Source organism: Hoplias malabaricus, chromosome 1 (genome assembly GCF_029633855.1).
Source record: "Hoplias malabaricus isolate fHopMal1 chromosome 1, fHopMal1.hap1, whole genome shotgun sequence".
NCBI lineage: Eukaryota > Metazoa > Chordata > Actinopteri > Characiformes > Erythrinidae > Hoplias > Hoplias malabaricus.
Window position 1 is genome coordinate 12680089 of NC_089800.1, and position 22346 is coordinate 12702434.

At 39.8% G+C, this 22346-nt stretch overlaps 1 protein-coding gene across 1 annotated transcript in view; it reads left to right on the top strand.

Annotated features, from left to right (window-relative positions):
- Nucleotides 1-22346, top strand: part of gli3 (GLI family zinc finger 3) — a 153757-nt gene that overhangs the window by 96989 nt on the left and 34422 nt on the right. Inside the window, exons 5-6 of the mRNA XM_066676325.1 lie at nucleotides 13826-14031; nucleotides 18412-18567. Coding sequence (XP_066532422.1) covers nucleotides 13826-14031; nucleotides 18412-18567 — 362 coding nt within the window. The remainder of the gene's footprint in view (nucleotides 1-13825; nucleotides 14032-18411; nucleotides 18568-22346) is intronic.

The following is a 22346-nucleotide window of genomic DNA, read 5'->3' on the forward strand; positions in this document are numbered from 1 at the left end:
GTCCATCAATTGGCCGTCAAAACAGGGTCAAAAACACGTTTAAAAATGATTTCTATACATTACAAATATTTTTTCTATATTTGTGAATTTAAATTATTGTTGTCGTTGTTGTTGTTTTAAATGTGAGCTTTCCAATACATTTGTGGATTTGAATTTTACGCGTATGTAGTTGCTCAAACGCAGTTACAGATTCCATTACATCTTTGAGTATAGTTTTACAAACTCAAAATCTTTTTGTTTCATGTTTTTTTACTGCTGGAGACATAATTACACTGATTTACAGTTTAAATCACGTGTTAGGAGTCTTGCCCATGGACTTTTCTGTGTAGTATGATGTTCCTGTCTGAAATGATTCTATGATTCTGTTCAATGTCCAACAGTGTGTGGTTTATAAATCAGGACTAAATACAGGTCTTCATTACTGTGTGAATTTTTTTTTTTTTTTTGGTCACATATCTGTACTGTTCATTATTTTATTAACCAGCTTTTCCTCTCTCTCTCTCTCTCTCTCTCTCTCTCTCACTCTCTCTCACACACACACACACACACACACACATACACACACAGTGCCCCTCCCGCCTGTTCACTCATGATTAAATATCAACGCACTGTGCTTGACATTTTATTAGTCCAACAAGATGGATGAAATGGCAAGGATAAAGTAGGCTATGTGTGTTCTCTTACTGAAGCCCACCACCCCTCCGTTCTTCTGTCTTTTTCCCTCCTTCCCCCAATTTGCAAGAAAAAAGATTTTTGGGGGTAAAGTGTGTTTCCCCCCAGTTCACTCGTTCTCATAGTCCAAATGACTCACTCCCTTTCACACTGAATCTCTCTCTCTCTCTCTCTCTCTCTCTCTCTCTCTCTCTCTCTCTCTCTCACACACACTCTCACTCTCTCTCTCTCTCTCTCTCAAAGAGACACAGACTTACTCACACACTTTCTCTCTATGGCCCTTCTGTCTTTCTTTTAACTCTATCCGTCTCTTAGTCTTTCTTTCTTTCTTTCTTTCTTTCTTTCTTTTCTCTCTTTACTCTTTCCACACACATATGAGTAAATGTGTATGTGTGTGTCTATGTGTGTGTTTATTTCTTTTCTTCTCATTCTCTCTTGCTATACTCTTGCTGTCTCTCCGTTGTTGTGTAGTGGTTTGTAGCAGGTGGGGTGTGACAGAAAAGTGTGTGTAATCTTGTGAGTACGTCTCTGGCTCCAGGCCGTGTTCTTGTGTTCAAGCATATGAATGAGGACCGCGATGGACACTCTAAGAGGAGGAGGGATGACTGTGTTTTACTTTCTGTCTCATTGAGGAGAAACCGCTCTTTCCTCTTGCCCTCTCTCGCCTCAGGCATGCCCCAGGTTTACAGGCCAACGGAGCCAAAGGTTAAGCTCAAGTGCACCTCAGGTTGACCTCAGTAACTTAGCAGAACTTTAATGATTCTCCTGAGACGTATATATTTATTACATTTTAAACCTGCACAGGCTGCTAACTCACCTCCTCATGGTTAGAAACATAAAAATTAATATAACTGCACGGTTTGAAACTTTCATGAAGATCAAACCTGTAGAAATCTCCAAAATTCCAGGTTGAAAAGTAGCTTTACATAAGTGACATTAGAGTTACATTTGTTTTCTGCCTTGTCCTGTAAAGTTAATATTTTTCGTCACTGATTATATACAGCATTTGTGTACATCACTGTGACCTCTGAGTTTTTGAGAAGTGACATATATCAGAGAGAGCAGAAGCTTTTATCAGTGCCGTCCCATCCGCACAAGTATTCATTCTTTATGAGGCGAAGTACAACCCAGCCAAAGCACAGCATGCTCGGATGCTTCTGTAAAAGTTGGCTGTTTTAACACTCCGAGATGTTTTGGTTCCAGAAAATAACCCTGAGAAAAAGAGCCTCGAGATTTGACAGCAGTGAGGCATTTCTGTTCTTCCATTTGTTGCATATCCACAGCTTTGTTTGTTTCTTTTTTCAGAGCCCCTTGAAATTTCAGGAAAACAGCTCAGCTCATTTGGGTTTCATGCTTTGACTTCAGCTTCCTGTGTACACTTTATTGTTGACCTCTTATCTCACCGTCTGAGATTATGTTTAATTACACTGTGGAAATGATGTAGCGAACTGCCCCTGTTTGGTGTATGTGTGTGTGCACGCTTGTGCCCGTGCCCAGAAGGACACCTGTGATACAGTCCACCAGGAGCCAGCACTGGTTCTGTTTTTTTATTTTTATTTACTGTGATTATCAATATATCACCTTTCAGATTCAGTTATTTATTTTTGTATTTTAACCAGTTACCACCTCCCCTCATAAAGAACTATTCAGTTCAATGAGTGTGTCTGATGTTGCTGCTTCTGTTTGCCAGTGGAGTAAAAAGTAAATCATGAACAAATCCTGCAAAGATCTGAGGAGACTGATTACTCAGTGGAATGAGTTAGTTATTCATCCCAGTCTTTTTAAACTCATTTAAAGTGTAGTTGGTCTGATCAGTCTCCTGATTGGTGGACTTACTTTGGTATCATGTTGATCTGGATTCATAAGTTCTGTACGCTCATTTCATGATGTTATTTAAATGTCTTTAACAGAAAACAGCAAGGCTTCCCATTGTATAATAACATTAATAAGATTGTCTTTATTTAAATATGTTGCACTGCTCATATTGGGACCACTTCAGAATAAGACTACATTTAAAACGGCTTTACAGTCTGTTAATTAATTGTTATGAATTAGGTTGTAAACAAATTACAGATCTTACCGGATACTTACCCGATTAACCACCAATAGAACATCACTAGACACACCTTAGCTTATGAAATGACTAAATTCACATTCTCAGATCTTATTTTCCCAGAAAGCTTTTTGACACTGAAAAATAAAAGTCACTGTTGCCCTTCTGTCTCTGTGATAAACTTGATTATTAATGATCTTTAATGTGTTTACAACACAAGTAATAACCAGGTAGTCTTATGTAGTCTTGTTTTAAAGTTTTTAAACAGTATAAGGGTCTTAGATATTGAATTTAAAACTATTCAATGCAGTTTTAGTGTTTATTTTTTTATTTTTGGTGTCTGTGTGGAGGGTTAACAGTCTTGTTCAGGAGATATTTTATTGGTATTTTATTGAATAGAATATGAATATTTCATTCAGAATTTGGACTTCACTAGTATGAAGTCAGGGAGCAGTGAGTTAATTTGACACTACCCTGAAATATAAATCCTGTAAATGAAGCATTAATGCAGAATGGTTGTGTTTTTACACACACACACACACACACACACACATACACACACACACACACACACACACACACACACACACAAAGAATTTATTGTGAATTGTAAAGATGCAGGCGTTTACATGTCAGTGGCCTTTGACTCCACTTTGTAGTTTGGTAAAAAGTGTTTCAATTGGGCAATATGTTAAATGGAAGATGGTGTGTGTGTGTGTGTGTGTGTGAGAGAGAGAGAGAGAGAGAGAGAGAGACTGTACAGAACCTGAAGGATTGACTTGTACTAGACCTGTCACAATGTTAGTATATTGATGAATAATTACCATATTAAGAATTGCTGTAAGATTAAATTAAATATTAGTTCACTGTATGCAGCTGTGAAAATGCAAGTATGAAGGCACCACCTCAGCTTACATTCAGCATTCAGTCTCATGAAACAAGCTACTTTCAACAGAAGACTGAAACTGCTTGAGCTTAAGTAAATAAACATTATTCACTACTGCACTCTTTAAGATCTGGGTCCAAATTCCCAAAAACATCTTAGTGGGAAGAGAGAGAGAGAGAGAGAGAGAGAGGGGGGGGGGGGGGGGGGGGTTCAGTGTGATGCTCACTCTACCACTGAAGAATCTTCTATGTTCTAAGAGGCTTTTGAAGAACCCAGCCTTTTCTATAAAGGAAAGTTAGTGCTTTGTTTCACTTAATGTAGTTTTACTCATGTAGTTTTTTTATTGACATGCTTTTTCCTAAGCTCAACTCATGCAAACTCTTGTGATCCGATGATAAGGCAGTAATTGTTACCAGTCTTCAAGCAGCACCTTGTGACCCTAAAAATACACTTTCTATTGTCATTATAAATCTGTCCTCACAGGGTGATCTATGTGTCTCTGTTTCACTTTGTGTATGTGTGTGAGACACAGCAGACATGCAGGTGTATCACATGGGGCAGCTGTGTGTGAGTGTGTATAGGGGTAGAATGTGAAGAGTTCACACTGTTCTTGGTCATGAGGGTGACACTCCCTAAGTGTCAGATGCGGTCATCCGTCAGATATTCTTTACAAAATACGGGTCTATTTTGTTCCTTTTTAGTTTTTTTAACCATTTTGAACTGTATAACAGTGTTGTGGCAGTAATTTATAAGACATTAGTAAACCCCTAGTTGTATAAATCTGATGATTTCGGATTTGATGATAATCTTTGGATAATTACTGTGATGATTTACTAGTGGAGAAATTATTTTTTTAATATTTCTAAATGAATTTAAAAACTGGATTTGGATATTACTGTGACAGCTTGTGGTGATTACCTTTGGGTTTGGACGTAGTAGAAATACAGGGAAAGAAATATAGGTGGTAAACAAAAGTCAGGATATTCAAATCTAAATGTAAATGATTATATAACTCACAGAGTGATGCAATGTATGATTACATAATTATATTTTAACAGTAAAGTCAAATGAAAATATTAACTCTTGACCTTTGAGGGTTGAGAGAGCCTTGACCCCCACCCCCACCCCCCACCCACCTCCTGCTGGCGTTAAAACAGGAGTAGTTCATCACCCCACCCACTCCTTTCATCTCCTCTCTGTCTTTCCTTGTTTTTCACTAGAACCAGGGTTGGGAGGGGAGTGGATCAAATCCGCAAAATAACTGGCAACCCCCAGCGGGAGGCCTTAATGACTCCCCCACTCGCCTGGCAACCTCTCTCTCTCTCTCTCTCCTCGCTCCAACCCCACCTCGCAGAAATTCTGCAATTGTTCCCACCCCTGCTGCAGCTCCCCTGCATTTCTCGGAAGCAGCGATAGAATGAGGAAGCTCCAGAGGGGCGTCAAAGATGAACAGGGGGCACGATCTGTTACCACACCACAGCGCTTTCAAATCCTTCACGCTCATGCCGACGAACAAAACAGATCATGGGAATCATAACAAATCATATGAAAATACTCAAGTGCGAGGATCCCTTTTTTATTTTGCATTTTGTGTTCTTTTAATAGACGAAACATTGCTCACAAAATGTAGCAGAGAATAATTGTGTTGTGCAGTATTTAGGGTTATTAATTATTTTTTATTACTTGTATTATTTCTTTACGTGGGCTGTGTAAAACATTTGCTTATGTTTGTTTATCCTCACAGTAATAGTGCAGAATATTTTTTAACCAATATCAGGATTCATTCACTCATTCATCTTCCTTAAGTGCGTTATTCAGTTCAGGGTCGTGGTGGATCAGGGCCTACCTGGAATCACTGGGCACAGGGCAGAAATATAGTCTGGACAGAGTGGCTGTCTATTGCAGGGTCTGCATTTCATTTCCAGGTTCAGATAAAAAAAAAAACATCCCATGTTTTACACATAACTGAATATCTTAAAAAATGATCTACACATTTTCGTGTCAAAATGTTATAGCTATTATATATGTATATAGGTATTTTACACACTATTTTTACACTATAAGAAAGAACTAATATGAATGCTCCAGAGTGAGTTAATGTGTGTGTGTGTGTGTGTGTGTTGCCCTGTGAAGGACTGGCGCCCCCTCCAGGGTGTATTCCCGCCTTGCGCCCAATGATTCCAGGTAGGCTCTGGACCCACTGCGACCCTGAACTGGATAAGAGTTACAGACAATGAATGAATGAATGAATGAATGAATGCTCCAGATCACTCTAATCTTGTCTGAGTGTTTACAGTGTGAAATCATTTCCTCAGAATATTATATGTTTAAGTTTTTGAGTTTTTAGGTTTTAGGTGTATTTCAGAAACATCTGTTAGTCTCTCTCTCTCTCTCTCTCTCGCTCTCCCTCTTTCTCTCTCTCTCTGAGAGATTTAAAACATACATCAGCTCTCCACTCCTCTTTCACATCAATTCCCTGTCTCCACATTTCTCTCCTATTCTCTTATTCTTTTTCTTAGCTTTTATACTCATTTTATACTTCTTCCTTCTTTGCTTCTAACCTTTTTCCTTTCTCTTTTTCCCTCTATCTCTCACCTTACCAAATCTCTCTTTTTTACTCTCTCTCTCTCTCTCTCTCTCTGCTCTGGCTCAGTTGCTGTGTTTCTTTGATCTCTGTGAAGGGAGGGGGGCATTAAAGGACTTCTGTTTCCGCTGTCAGGGGCCATCTCTCTTCTGCCCTCTCTCTCTCTCTCTCTCTCTCTCTCTCTCTCTCTCTCTCTCTCCATTTCACTCACTCTTTACCTCCTCTTTTGCCTCCACATTTGACTTCAAGCTCAGAGGGGCTGCCATTGGCCTCCAGAGGCAGACTGGAGTGTGCGGTTAAACAAATGTTGTGGTTTCCCTCATAATATTTGGAATGAAATGTACATTAAATAAACATTAGAATGATTTAAGATTTACACACATTCATTCATTCATTGTCTGTAAGCACTTATTCAATTCAGGGTCGCGGTGGGACCGGAGCCTACCCGGAATCACTGGGCGCAAGGCGAGAACACACCCTGGAGGGGGCGACACACACTCACACATTCACTCACACATATGGACACTTTTGAGTCGCCAACCAAAGTATTTTTTTGGACCATGGGAGGAAACCGGAGCACCCGGAGGAAACCCACACGGGGAGAACACTCCTAACTCCTCACAGACAGTCACCTGGAGCAGGGCTCGAACCCACAACCGTAGAATCCTGGAGCTGGGGGTATGGCAGAGACTGTGCCACCTCAATTTACAAACACGCATCAGCAAAATTGAAGTGTCGCATTAACATCTGCAGAAAGTTAATGATATTTATTAAGAAACAAGAGGAAAATAATACAAAATAATAAAAATTAAGATAATAACCAGCCAGTAATAGTTAATTAGATAGTTGTAATATCTTCATACTTTAGTAGTGGTGTGTAATGTCTTAGAATTAAAGGTGGAAATATACCCACATCAGATGTAATGCGATTTTGCTTCTTAAAAATTTGCCTCTTTATTGTGAAGTGAACACAAAAAAACACATTTTGGCTACTTTTAATTTTGGAAACATGAAAGTAAAGGAGAACGTTTCAGCCCTGTTATAGCAGCAGACCTAGAGCAGAAGACAAAGCAATTTAAAGTAACATTTACAGTCAGAGGTGCGATCTAAGGTTATATTAGAAATAGAAAAGAGGGCAAATAAAATAATAGTTTCATTCAAAACCTTGAAGTTGTGCCCAGTGTTGAAGATGTTATGAGGTATACACATGCTCTAAATAATCTATGGATCAATACCTTGCCCAATGATCTGTGCTGGTTGTGTAAAGGCCTGCGTGCTGAAGCTGGTACTGCAGCTGAATGTTTTCACTCGGTTGCCACCACAGTTTATGTTAATATTTCCTGTACTACAGTAACACAGTCAAACACATTAAACATTAAAGCCCGTTCTGTTTATTTCACCTATCATCTGAGAGTATGATTACAGAGACATGACTAATGTGACCGGGCCCATATAAACAGAGAGAGCGAGAGAGAGCATGTAAAACAGAGCAAGAGAGCAAAGTGGAAGGAAAAAAGAGACAGCATTAGAGTCAGTGAGTGTGAGAAGAATGAGAGGGTGAGAAATGAGAGCAAGATGGAGAGAAGGACAGAGAGAGAAAGTATTGAGACTTCCAACGGATGGGTCATAGAATTATATTTATATCTGCAAAAGAGAGAAAGAAACAAGGACAAAAGAAATAGAGGGAAAAAGAAGCCCAGAGAATGAGTGAGAAAGAGAAGCGTGTGTGAGAGAGAGAGGGTGGGGAAATAGTTTCCATATGTTGAATTTTGTCTTGACTCAGTTCTCCTGCAGTTATGAGGGATAGTCATTTGGAGACTGAGGGAATTACAAAGTAAAGAGAAAATGGCCACAAAGGCCTTTATTTAATCTTTTTAATCATTTTATTCCTTCATTCTCTCTCTCTCTGTCTGTCTCTCTCTCTCTCTCTCTCTCTCTCTCTTTCTCTCTCTCTCTCTCTCTCTCTCTCTCTCTCTCTCTCTCTACCTACCCTGATCCCGCTAAGCCAGACTTGGCCTAAGCACACTGGCTTTTTACTCTTTGATGTAAATCTTAAATCAGGTGTAAGACTGGAGTCTGCTAAATCACCCTGTCTCTCTCAGTTTCTCTCTCTCTCTCTCTCTCTCTCTCTCTCTCTCTCGCTCTCTCTCTCTCTCTCTCTCCCTCTCCCCCTCTCTCTCTCTCTCACAACTCTGTAGTGGGTTCATTATCACTGTTAATGGTCATCAACGACGCCATATTGCAACAAACAGCCCCACCTTTGTGAGCTGCGGCATTAAAGTAATTTTGGCATTTTACTTAAAAAAGTAATTTTATTTAAAGAAAGCACATTGGTGAAGTGGGTTCTAAATGTGAAGTGGATTCTAAACTCATAAACCATGACACTCCATCCACTTCTACTGATTGATACACTGGACATGCACATGCTCTTTACTCTGGGGAAAGTTTGGTGTGTTCTCCCTGAGACTGTGTGGGTTTCCTCTGGTTGCTTTTGTTTCCTCCCCCCAGTTTTATTACCCACATATGTAGGTAGATTGGCTACTCGTTAGTGCGAATGTGTGATGCCTTGTTATGAGGCCTGAACAGGATGAGGCCCTTCCAGATTATGAATGAATGAATTAATAATTGCAGTGGGCCTGTTCAGTCAGCTCTACTTGATGGTAAATGAAGGAGGTGGTTTGTGGGAGGGGGGGGGGGGGTGGAAAACAGTACACTGCAAGTCATTTAGAGCCTCTAGCCCAGCAGCCGATAGTGTGACAGGCCTAATCATCGTCATGGCAATAGCAAGGTGACAGTGATGCATGCTAACTCGCTAAGTCTTCTGGGCTGTGTCGGTCTCTCACTTTTACCAGCTCTGAAATGTACTACTACAGCAAAACTACTGCAGTCTCCCTGGGATAAAGAGAAAAAAAACATGCAGTCTCTTTTTTTGCTCCTTTCAAAACAGGCAAAGAATAAACATCAGCTCTGTTGTGCCTAGCACATCACTGAAATATTCTGAGATTTTGTCTTATTTTGTCTCCTTTTACGTTTTTACAATCTGCCCTCAGTGTAATACCGCATTCATATTCTCACTGGGCAAAGTAAAATGGATCCGCTTGTTGACTTTCCATACTATACTGTCCGTTGTTGTACAAAATACATATTTTATCTTACTTATTAAAAATAAAGCTTACTTATTTAAAAAGCATGATGCTGCATTTGTTTTGGGACGCAAGGTAACAACACTTTTCCACTCACTGTTATCTGCTCAGCTCGGCTTAGCCTGGCCTTTTTGCTTTTCCACTAGGCAAATCCGGTACCCGTTCCCTAAAAGCCGATACTTTTATCGTTCCAGCTCGCTTCTGGTCCCTAGCGAGCCGAGTAGTGAAATGTAAAAATTGCAGAGCATTGACAGATGTGTCTACACTGCGAAATGCAGACGTCCAGCACAAACTAGCCACTTGGAAACTCTTCAAGCTGCAATAGCGATCACATTGTGTTATCCAACTCACAATAGCAACTTGTAAAATTACGCAAAGGTGTTTTGAAGAGGTTCAAACGCTCCTTGGATCAGTGGCTGACAAAAGAATCCAGACAAGAGTCTGAACAGAAAGGAACAGATAAACTACTGATCTGGGGCGCGGAGCTGTGTTCAGTTCCAAAGCACAACAACAATACACAAATACATGATGATTCTTCTATGGCATCGCTCAAAGAACCCTTTGTAGCACCTTCATTTTTAAGAGTGTAGTGTGTAGAAAAGCAACCAGGGACCAGTGCGTCAAGCCAAGTAGAGTCGAGTAGAGCACGTCCCATGCAGTGAAAAATTGCCATAATAGTTGCTTTTGGCAAAGATTGTGTTGACCCTGTACATTTTAGTCCCGTGTCTGTAATGGTGTATCAGTTAAATACATTCTCATTATGTAAGAAGAGGAAAAAACCAGGTGGAAATGGCTTCTTTTTTTTGCCTTGGTGTTAAAGGGTTAAATATTTCAGTTAGTCCAGAGCTGTGAATGGAGATTTGTGGTTGAGGTGGGTTAGAGGTCTCTTCAGCTATAGATCAGTGAAGGTTTTTCTTGTCCCAGCTGCTCGGCCATCGATTTCACGCTTGTGTAAAAGCTGCTATTGCAGGTATTGATTTTGCAGTAAAGTGTCGTGATATCAGATAAATGAACATCGTCGGTATTGCGGTCATTGCCTTTTAAAGAGAGACGGTCATTCCTCATGGATGCTTATGGGTTGAGTGTGTGTGTGTGTGTGTGTTTTTGTATTTACCGACATAATGTGTGTAGGTGTTTGGCCTTTGTAGACCTGTCACTGATCCAAGTTAATGAGGCAGGACATGAGGGTGTACACACAAACACACACACACACACGCACAAACACATGCTAGTACTGATGTTCGGTTGATTGGAACGAGATCGGTGTGTGTATGCTGGATGAGAACAGAGACTTGTGGTGGTAAGACGTGTAAAACGCCTCATAGCACATGATAAGGGCAGGACAAGTGCCAACACACCTCTTACTCCACAACAGAGCCACACAAAACTCAATCTGGTCTCAAATTACACTTATAACTCTGCATTCTTTTGCATTCATTTATATTTTACACGTCCCTGGTAAAGTTCTGTTCATTTACTGAGTGAATGTACACATTATCTATTCTTTTCTTTAAATTCTCTGAATATCATCGCTGCTCAATGAAAAACATGTATGTCCAAAATAGCAACTTTACAGAGGAAGGATAAAACCTTCTTAACTGTCAATGGAAGTCAGTGTAAAAAGATTTGAAGGACAGCTGCTGTGCTGAAATGGTGTAGTAAACTAAAAATGGAAAAAAATTGTAGAAGTGAAGGCATATTATATTTTTACAGTGGAACCTCTACATACGAACTTGATCCGTTCCGTGACTCGGTTCGTAAGTAGAAAAGTTCGTTTCTCGAGTCAATTTTCCCCATTTAAAATAATGGAAAAGCAATTAATGCGTTCCAGCCCCCACCCCAAGTCACCCTTTTTGCACTGATATATGTTTACAACACTCTCAAATTAGTACAAAAAATACATGTACATTACTAAAAAATAAAAAAGAAATACAGTGGTAACAGTAATAAAAATAAATAAAAAAGTTTTAAGTGGGTACACATCGCTACCTTGAAGACGTGACGACTGGCTGGAGGAGTAACACAGGCACTGGCTGTATGACGGGAGGTGGGGGGTGGGTGGAATAAGGGAGAGTAGGCAGGTGAATGTGGGGAGACGAAGCTCAACTTAGCACGAATTTCGATGCTTGTTATTTACACTAATGCTAAATTGCTAAAACTACAATTTGCTAATCTTAAAAGCTCACTAAAGTCTGAGAGCGCTGGGAGACTCGCCTATTGGGGTCAGTGGCCATTTCCAGCCGCCGGCTCGGCGAAGGCTCGCGTTCTTCATGGTTCATTGGTGGAGGCAAAAAATATTCAAATGCCCAGTTCGTATCTTGGAAAGTTCGTTAGTAGAGCTTCCACTTTATTTATTTTCTTAGTTTTCATTTTTGCCCATATTTCATAATCCAATTTCATAGGGGAAAATCCATGTTTCCAACTTATCACTTTTGCAACTTTTTATATTTTACATAACTTTTATGTGAGTGAATAAATGAATGTCAGTGTTTTGTTGTTATGTTAGAAGATGCATCATAAGTCAAATATACAGTCTCTGTTTTGAAACTGCTATATATCAAAGATAGTATTTAGCAGGCAAATTATTTTTTTATTAACTTAATTTTTTTAATTTTTAATTTTTTTTTGCCTTTTTTTGTGGCTTTTTATGGAATAAATAAATTAAATCCTAAACATTTAAGATATGAATTGGATGAGGATTATTATCAAAACAAATTTCTTAATTTAAATTTTTGCCATTTTCAAAATTCTTATACATTTTTGTTATTTAAAACAAATTAAATTACCATAAATTGGGGAAACAATATTCTTAACAAGAATATCTAAGTATTCAGTTTCATATCAATTTAAAAAGCACATTTAAGTTTTATAATTCACAAACATCTGTATGTCACAAGCGAAAAGGTCATGGTTAAAGTAAACATTAAAGTAAATTTAGATTAGTGTCTGGTCACTATACCATGTTTCCCATAGCAAGCCTTCTTTCTGTAGCTCTAAGGAAAGTGGTTTAGTCTCCCATGACCTCATTTCCCACCACATGAAAATCATAACAGTGTTATGGTCTTTCTCTTGAACAAGATATTTTCGTGACCATATCACTCAGAGCAAGAGGCCTTATCTACAAACAGTTGATTTCTTTCAAGTTCTTAACTCTGTGTTGATACTGAATAGATTGTTGATAGTGTATCTACACTTTTTTAGACACAACAAACAGTAGTTTTCTAGACATAAAAAAATTACAATCTCATGTTCTGTTTGGTCATAGCTAAAAACAGTCTTTCAGTTGTCAAGCAGAGTAGGTTTTTATCTGTACTCATTGTTTCCATGGCTGTTCCTTCATTAGTGTAGTGCTGAGTTTTTTCATTAGAAGGCCGCAGAGTGGACTCCAGAGAATGGCAGGGGAGCGGGTGGAGAGGACGAGCTTTGGGGTATAATTGAGTCCTTCCGGTCCTTTGACTCTCTCCAAGGTCACTTCAAGACAAACTTCTCCACAGGACAATTTCCTTTACTTCAGCCTCTCTCTCCTTGGTTCTCTGTCTTTTTTAATGCTTTTCTTCTCTCCCTCTTTAGAGTTTTTGGTCAAGGCGCCTTTTGTTTAAGGCAGCTGGCAATACTTTGAACTCTCAAAGTGTAAATTCTTACAGATGGATGTTTTGTAGAGCATTAAGTGAATTACTTCTGTGCTGAAGCGCTTTAGTTAGTATGCTCTTCATGCCCCATAAACTTGCCAATATACGTCCTGCTTGTTTTGTGAAGTACAGTCTTTGTTGCTTTTTAATCCAAGGTACGATCATTTCAGAATTCCCATACTACCTTTTCAAACTGTTTATGAAGATGCTGTTTCACAGAATGCTGCTTAAAAAGATGCAAAAAATTAACAGATAAATTAATACCTCAAAGAAAGTACAGGGTTGGGTTGTATCTACAGGTTTACAGGTCTATAAAAACAATACTCAGACTTGCCGACTCAAGAAAACATTGCGAGGCATTGTGGGTAGCGACAAGAATTCCTGGCCGTCTCTGTCTGATTAAGACACAGCGCTGAAAGCTGGCTTTGATCTTAGGAAATGTCTGCAAGGGGAACAGTTGGAATTTAGCTCGGGCTTTCTCCCTCCCTCTTGCTCTAAGATTTGGCCCCGCAGATGGAGGCAGATAGATAGTGTCACCATTCATTTCCTGCTCCAGTTCCTGCTCCATTCTGAAGAGAAGTAAGACCTGGAGCAGAGAGCGGGAGTGAATAGAGCACATGCCGAGCTTTTGTCAATTTCTTCTGAGCCCTCTTCTGCTTTTGCGATTACTTCAAATGTATGCGTTGTGCTTAGAATGTATATCCCAGTTTACCCTTACATATTCTTTGAAAACTAAATTGAAAGATTTGGAGCCAATTGAAAGCTAAACATGTTTATATGTTGGGATACAGTCTATGTCGAGCAAGTAAAAAACACCCCGCAATGCTAATTTCTTTTACTCTTTGTTTTTAATTCCAGGCCCCCTGCATTGGCAGGCAGCCCTCATTTTTCCGATATCTCCGTCATCCGAATCTCGCCCCACCGGAACCCATCAGTTGGTGCAGAGTCACCCTTTAACCCCCCACACCCATACATCAACCCCTACATGGACTACATCCGTTCCCTTCACAGCAGTCCCTCTCTCTCCATGATTTCTGCAGCCAGGGGACTCAGTCCTGCAGATGGTGAGTACCTCATGGACCCATTGTGGGGCCTCTAAAATTCCTTCTAATAGGCACCCTATAGCAAAGATCATAGCCTCTACACATATGGTTTTGGAAAAAATTCTTTTGCATGGACACTGAGTCCTCTTGTCAGTTTTATCAACATATCAATATATCAAACTGGCTTTTATGAAAAATGAATTGTAGAAAAGTGACAGGCCTTTCCCCCCCACATTTTAGTCATAGACAGTTATTCCAGAACTGTAGGCCTCTAGTCCATACGTAGAGATTTCTAAATAAAGTTTGCCTTGGAAAACATTTTTTACTGTTATTAGATGTAGGTTCTTAAAGCTTTAAAAAGATTTTCATACTCCCATTTTTCAGGAGTGATATCTTCATTTTATTTCCACAAGCTGGGCTCTGAGCATAGTAGCTTAAAGATAACAGAGATTCAAGGTGGATTCTAGCACCAAGGGCTTACTTCTGTGCTCCAAATCTATTAACAGGTGTGCCTTTGGGGATTGAACATGACAGTACTGACCAAGAGTACCTTAAAAGTGAAAATTATGACAACTTACAGGGTTTTGAGTGTAGCAGACCCTTATACAACCATATGTTCTGGCAGCACTAGCACTGTGTGTGTGTGTGTGTGTGTGTGTGTGTGTGTGTGATGGTTCTCTCTGGAGGAGGGAGTCTGTAGCCTGATCGTTTGACTGGGTCATTCTCTTTGATCCTGCTCTCATGTCAGTGCCTCTGGAGGAAGAATCAGCTGAACATAACGGTCATGTTCAGAGTCAAAGCGAGGCGGAGGTTCAAGGCCAGGGTTGAGGGCAGAGGGCGCGAAATGGAGGGAGGGAGGGAAGAAGGGAAGGAGGGAGGGGAAGTGGGATGGGTTCAGAGGCTCCACAAGCCCTGCAGGGAGCTGTTTGGGTCCCTCGCATGGAGCCAGATTGGGAAATCAATTACAGGCTTGGCGGGAGCCTGCTGTTTTTAAAGAGCCTCCGCAGTGTGCCGGCCTCTTGGCCTACTGCTCAGCCATGGAGCTTTAATTGAAGCCTGGAGCTCAATTACAGAAGGAGGCCAATTGGAGAGTCCTCCCAGAGGCCACAGATAATCACCACTGTATCGAACTGTGGCTCCATCCCACATCAGGCTAACTTTTTACAGTCTAGTACATGAGCCAAAGGGACTCTACCGCCATAACTGTATCCAAAATGCTTTGCTGTTACGGTCTAAATGTGTGGTAATTAACTATAATGCTATTTGGGTAAGCATATATTTGTTGGGTTTTAAAAGTGACACTAGTTTTTTCGATTGTTTGGATTTGGAAGTGGACAGACAACATTAAACTGAGTTCACGAGCATGGTATGAGTGATGCTGGTTAAGAAAAAAAAGTAAAGCAGGTTTTACTGCAACTCCACAGTGATGGTATGTTACATAATTGGTCAGAAAGTTTATCTATTCTCCTAAAAGACAAATAACATCAGAGACAATAGCAACATACTTCATCACAGCTTCAGCTTAACCTGGAGATTAGATAGATGTTATAAACCAGGGCTTTTTTTTTATCTAAACCCATTAAAACTGGCATACAATCAGCAGATAGGAAGACGGTATCAGTCTGTTATTTCAGAGCATGTAAGTTGAAAGATGAAAAAAAATGAATAGCTTATGTATATGTACATTTATCTCATGGATTTTAGCATTAATAAGCTAATGAAGAGAGTGCACTCAAATAATTTGGTAAAATAATTCATTCATTCATTCATATTATGTACCAGCATTATCCTGTGCAGGGTTGAGTGGGTCCGGAACCCACTTGGAAATCTTTGGATCCAAGGCAGGAACACACCCTGAGCAGGGCTTCGGTCCATCACAGGGCATGGCACACTCACACATTCACAGCCATAGACACTTTTTGAATAAACCAGTCTACCTACCAACGTATGTTTTGGGACTGGGGGAGGAACCCAGATCACCTGGAGGAAACCCACACAGACACAAGGAGAACATGCCTCCTAACAGACAGTGTCCCAGGTTGGGGTTTGAGCACAAACAGCCTCAGGAACTGTAGGAACTTGCAGCTATCTGGGAAAATACCAAAATAAAAATATGTTTCTAAATATCTATGAGTACAGATATAAAAGCTGAACAAAACTACTAACTAAAGTACTGAGTAACAAATGAGCTAAAATTTAAATCATGGTGTTCTGATCTTTCTGGATCTAAGTCAGTGATGTGACCCAATCAGAGAGCAGCCTAAAAAAAAAGAGACTGAAATTCAATATAAAATGGAATTAAATAAATACTAGATTTTTATAAAGTTTAATAATTCCAAAGAAGTAAATATTTGTCTGTTTTTAAATGCTTTTACATATTTTTACAAATAAATGTCACTAGTTCCTCCCCATGTCTTTGTCGAGCTGAATATCCTATAGTGGAAAATCAATTATGAAATTTGCCCTGGAAATCCTATGTATATTTCATAATATTCTGTAAAGAAATGAGTTTAAGAGAGAGGATGAACTGAACATGGGTGGGATTTTTGTTTCTTTTTCCTTCTCTCTCTGTCTGTCTGTGTGTCTCTCTCTCTTTCCTTTAGCTCTCCTCCTCTGTGTAAAAGCGTGTCACTCTTGCACTCTCTCGCTCCTCTCCGTGCCCCACTGAGGGAATGCCCCGTGGCTGCGATGGCACACAGGATCGCAGCATCGTCTCACTTTATGCCAAAACGCCAGCGTTCCTCCCCCGGCCCACCGCATCTCCCCACCCTCCCCCTAAAAAACCTGCCCCTCTCACGCCAACAGCTCAGTTTAACATGCTCCATAAAACCCTGAACGCAAAGAGAAAAAAAGCCAGAGAAGCAGAGGCAGAAACAACGGAGACAATTAAGAAAGCAGCCCCCCCCTCCCCATCCATTTAAAGACATAATACCCACATCGAATTCATTTGGAATTTCTCCTTTACATCCACACAACCAATCAGAGACGCTCATTCCACGCGTACAGACCCAGGCCTCCATCTAGATCCTTTCATCCCCCTGCACCCCACCTCCCCTTCTTTGTTTATTTATTTACTTACCCTTTATTTCTTTCTTAAATGGGGTGGGGGGAGGGGGGGGCAGGAATTAGCTGGAACACTTTATGTGGCTAAACAGATTTTTTTTCTGCATTTGCATCCAGAAGCACTGTGTCAGTCTTTCTCCGCCTTATTCCCTGCCGCTCTGTGGAGTATTTTTTTGTTGTTGTTTTTTTATGTGTGTGTTTTCTTGGTACCGTCATTTGCATAGGGTTAACACGTTGCCAGAAGTTTATTTTTAGGATGCGGTGGAATGAGCTAAAGAGAGGGATGTGGTGTGTGTGTGTGTGTGTGTATGGTAAAGGGGGTGGATGGGGTAAGAGGAGGAATGGGAGTGGAGGAGAGAGAGAGAGAAGGAGAGCCACTGTTGTTTTATGCATGCAGATCTGAGGAGATTTGGACCATTTGCTTTTAAATGGAGTTTTAAGTTTGGCAGTTGCGAGGGGAGAGGATGTATCGAGGGGAGCGGGGCGCTGTGCTCGCCGATAACACCCCGCTGCCTCTCTCCTCTGCAAACACATCCATATGGACTGATCTGTAATCTAACTGTTCATTATCCAAATACACCCCAGTCTCACTCAACCCACATGGCCTGGAGCCCCAGGTTCAGTTCACTCATTCTCATAGGAGACACTTATTCCCAGTTATTTGATTTAATTTTTGTATAAGGTTTAATTCTCCATACAAGGTTGTCTTTATCGTTTAACCATTTTTTAACACTGTTTTCTCTGCAATTTATTACGGCTTCTTTTCTGACTTGTGCTAACACAAAGCCACTGAACAGCTCAGCACACTTGCAGGAGGATGCTAATGGTCCACATCTGTTGTATCATCGAACACATACTCATTCTGGCTAGCACTTGAGAGGAGGGGAGATGTGGGGTCATCCTACCCACCCAGAGATGTTGAGGACATTTGAATTGGGAAATTTGTCCCTGTAACTCAGCGAATGAACAGCCTGTAGATGGGTTAGACCAATCAGAAACAAGCCACAACCTGTGTCATAGAAAATAATCACAGTGCATATTAGCCAAATATTACTGCTGGGATTGATACTAGACAGCCTTATTACAAATACATTATATATTGTTTCCATCTGAAAACATTCACTTCAATGATGAAGTTCTTGGCAATGAACTTACTAGTAGGATCGGGAATTTTAGTCTAGGAAAAACACCAAAATATTCAGAAAATGAGTCCTCCAGGACCAAAAAACAACCAAATATTACAATGAGAAGGTTATAGTCTCTACCTTTGGTACATTGGAATAACTATAGTTTCTTAATTTAATGCTCCTCTCTTCATGTCTCTTTTGTGCCCTTCAGCCCCACACACTGGTTTGACCACGGCAGAATACTACCATCAAATGGCACTGCTGGCAGGTCACCGAAGTCCCTATGCTGACATAATTCCTTCTGCTGTGTCCTCCACTGGAGCAGGAACTAACACCTTGCACATGGAGTACCTCCAGGCTCTGGAAGGTGGGCTGTCAGAATGCACTTCTCTGCTTGTTACTGTATGCAAATGAATGTCAAATGACTCCAAATACGGTTAAATACAACTGAAGTTAACGTACATTGACGTGCTTTTGATATTATGTTTTTGGTAAAATTTTATTAATAATGGTACATTAATTCCTGAAACTTAAGACAGTATTAAACCTTACTAAATGGTTAGGTAATATGACTATTAATCATTAAGTAATGATAGGAAACAAGAAATAGCATTAAGTAGCATTCTATTAGAATTTTAAAAAATCTAAAATAATGCCATTTCTTGCTTCTATCATTACTTAATCATTAACTGACATTATTTAATCATTTAGTAATGCTTATTACTATATTATTACTTAAAAATATCTCGAGTAACATTAATTAATGTACCCTAGTTAAGTATTACAGTTACTTTTAATATCTTTTTTCACAATATGTTTACATTTAGATTTTTTTCTGCTTTGGAGGAGCCTTAAACAACCTATGGGTTTGATCAAAATCATTGAGAAAATGTGTTTCACAGATTTCAAGTGTATGTTTATAAAATATTTAGTTGTCTTTGTCACACTTCCCATTTCGCTCTGAACTGCTCAATATCAGCTCAACCCAGAGTGACACCGTCTCACACACAATCATCAGTTTGCTTGTTAAAAAACTATGAGGGGAAAAAAAGACAATTTATGTATCACATTGTAATTTAGTAATTTTCTATAAATATGTCTTAAGTCTATTCTGCTGACAGAAAGGCAAATAGAAGAGAGGCAGGAAGGTTCATTATAACCCACAGAATAAACTGAAAGCCGAGTGTTCAAAGTACAGACTTTGGTTCAGTAGCTAACCTATGATAAAACACCATAATATTAAACCCACTGTTTTTACAGACCTCATTCAAAGTTTCAAGGTAAAGCAGCCTGTATCCAAACTTTACACTTTCATTTTTGTCATTTATAGTCTTGGCCGATGTGTTTTATTCATTGAAAATTGCATTCGTGCACACTTGTTATTTCTTTCACAGAAGGGCTACGCTGAAACTCAAACTCTCCCTAGGCTTCCAGAAACAAAGGGAGTTTAGAAAAAGTGAAAGTAATCCTACTCTTAGGCCTAAGTGCATTTAATTGTCTAAAGTCAATTGCAGACTAATGACTATTCCGTATATAAACATTTTGTAACTCTTCTGAATTAGCCAGACCTGTGCAAAACAGCTGCCTTTTGTCTTTCGTGGCTTTAGTTTATGGATGAAAGGACAGTTTTGAAGCAAAAAGGGCCATTAAACATGCTAAACACACCATTACAGAAAAAAGGATAGTGCTGTTCCTAGAAAAAGTTAGTGAGATAATAGAGTGACCTGATTTAAATGAGCCATTGTCTTAATTCTTTCGACTGGGGGAAGGGTGTGTGTATGTGTGTGTAGGACTTATGCTAATGAGTTATTTTAAAGTGTAAATAGGAAATTAAAGGCACAGTGGTTTGGAGAGGGGTCGCCTTGGCTGGCCCGTTTTGTCTTTGATGAGAATGTATTTAGTCAGTCTCTCGTCAGACCCCCTCCCAACCCTCCTCTCCCTCGCAAACTAATTAAAACTAGCCAAACTTGCACTGGTATCAGAAAATTAATTGCTATTAAGTGGGAATTGGAATGTCCCACTATTCATCACGGGAGAAATCCTTTCTTCTGTGGCACTGTTTAAGATTAATAGACTGAAACAAAACAATTAGGGCCAGTGTTTTTCAGATGGAGACGTAAGGGCCTCCTCTACTTCACAGATCGCCTGTGATCCGGCCCGGGTAATAACTCATCCCCATTTTCAACAATGTGTGTTCCTCGCCAGCCAAATTAACACTTTAAAGCTCTCTTTTATGATATAGAGATACTGAGTGAGAGGGAATAAAGAGAAGTCCGTTATCAAGAGGCTTTTGTTAATAATGGGGACGGTGCTGGCGTAGCTGCGAGTTTTAGCTGCACTCACTTCAGTGTAATTACTGTTGGAGGGGGTTTGTCTAATGAAAGAACAAGCCTGCCCTGTCTGTTTATGTTCCTGATGAGGCCATTGTTTAAAGGCATTAGCCGCTAATTACTCAGTGTCCATTACTAACACCTATACTGTGGTAACATCTGTATTTAGAAGATTGCGCTGTGTGGAAGTCACTATTTGAAGTTCAGTTATTGGGCTTTTTGCATATTTTCTCATGGTAATGGTTCATTGCTCATTAGCATTACACTCAAAAGACAAAAAGAGCATGAACTTAGAAGATATTACAAATAAATTATTTAAAAAAACAGACTAGTTAGAAATCCACAATCAGTAGTTCATTCGTATCTATGTCAAACTTTTGGAACACATGCTCATCCAAAATTTCTCCTAGAATCCATGAATAATTATACCCACCTAATCAATGGATAACATTACACTTGGTGACCGCAGGCTCATAAGTAACTGCTCAATAACTTTCCACTTTATTTCATGCTTTCCAAAAACTGTGAATGCACAGAACAGTGTATTTAATGTACATTTATTTCTAATATTTTAGAAGACACAGTGTTTCTTAAAAGTTCTGCAGAATAGCTCTCACTCTGGGGTCAATTGTGTATAAATAATTATCTTCTGATATTAATATATTAACATAGGGCTGGACGATATGGCCAACATTTATATCAAGATATATTTCTTAATTTTGGTCGATACGATATATTTCTGTTATCGATACAAACAGCATAAAATCCACTGAAAAACGTCCAAGAACAAGCAAGAAACATGACATCACCATCAAACATTAACCTGTTGGCTTTGTCAGTATTCGTATTTTTAAACTAAATTTTAAACTGAGTGCGCTGAACTGGCGACAGTGATCTGTAATGAACAATGTAAATGAGGTGAGATGTTATTGTATTCTCTGCTTTTGCTTAAAGAAATTAAGCAAAAGTCTTTGTGTGTGTGTGTGTGTGTGTGTGTGTGTGTGTGTGCCCCACACATCCAAATCCATATCCATCTAAAGCCCTTGAGCACAGTTCGAATCAAGTCAGAAGAGTGACAATGTAAGAACAGAGTTCCATGCTTGTGAAAACACACACACACACACACACTCATACTCATCCAGTGATTTACATGTGAATAGGAAGCACAGTAAAATGCAGGAATTGTCAAACCAGAATGGATGGACTGAGAAAAAGAGAGAGAGAGAGAAGAAGGAAGAGAGTGAGTAATCTTATTTTGCTTGCTTGCTTTCTGATAAAATTAAAACAAGTGAGCGAGAAGGGGGGAAAAAAAGGAAAAAGTGAGTCACAAAGTCATTGTGTCACTCCGCGCGACAAAAGCGCTCCATCCCCTCAGCGTCTCTCTCTTCTCCTCCTTCTTTCCCTCCTCTCGCCTTCTCCCTCCTTTCTTGTTTGTGACATTCGCGAGTGAAAAGACAACAAAAGTCATTTCTTAATCTGTAGATGCCCGTCATTGTGTATGAGTGGAAGGCCTGTCTTCCGTGGAGCTGCTTTCTAGTGAAAGCTTTTCAGACACAGCCCACTGCAATTCCATTCACCAATAAAGCACTATTCAAGCAAATTAAATGTGATTAAACATTGCTGTGACATAGACGTGGGTGAGAGAAAGCCACTGGTTATGTGTACCCCCCACCCCACCCCACCCGCCCTGCTCTCTCTCTCTCTCTCTCTCTCTCTCTGTGTTTGTTGGCTTTTAATGCAAGAAATATGGTCACTGACCCTAACAGGCTCTTCTTTTTGTGAAAGTGGCTTAACTGAATATTGAGTAAATTTACAT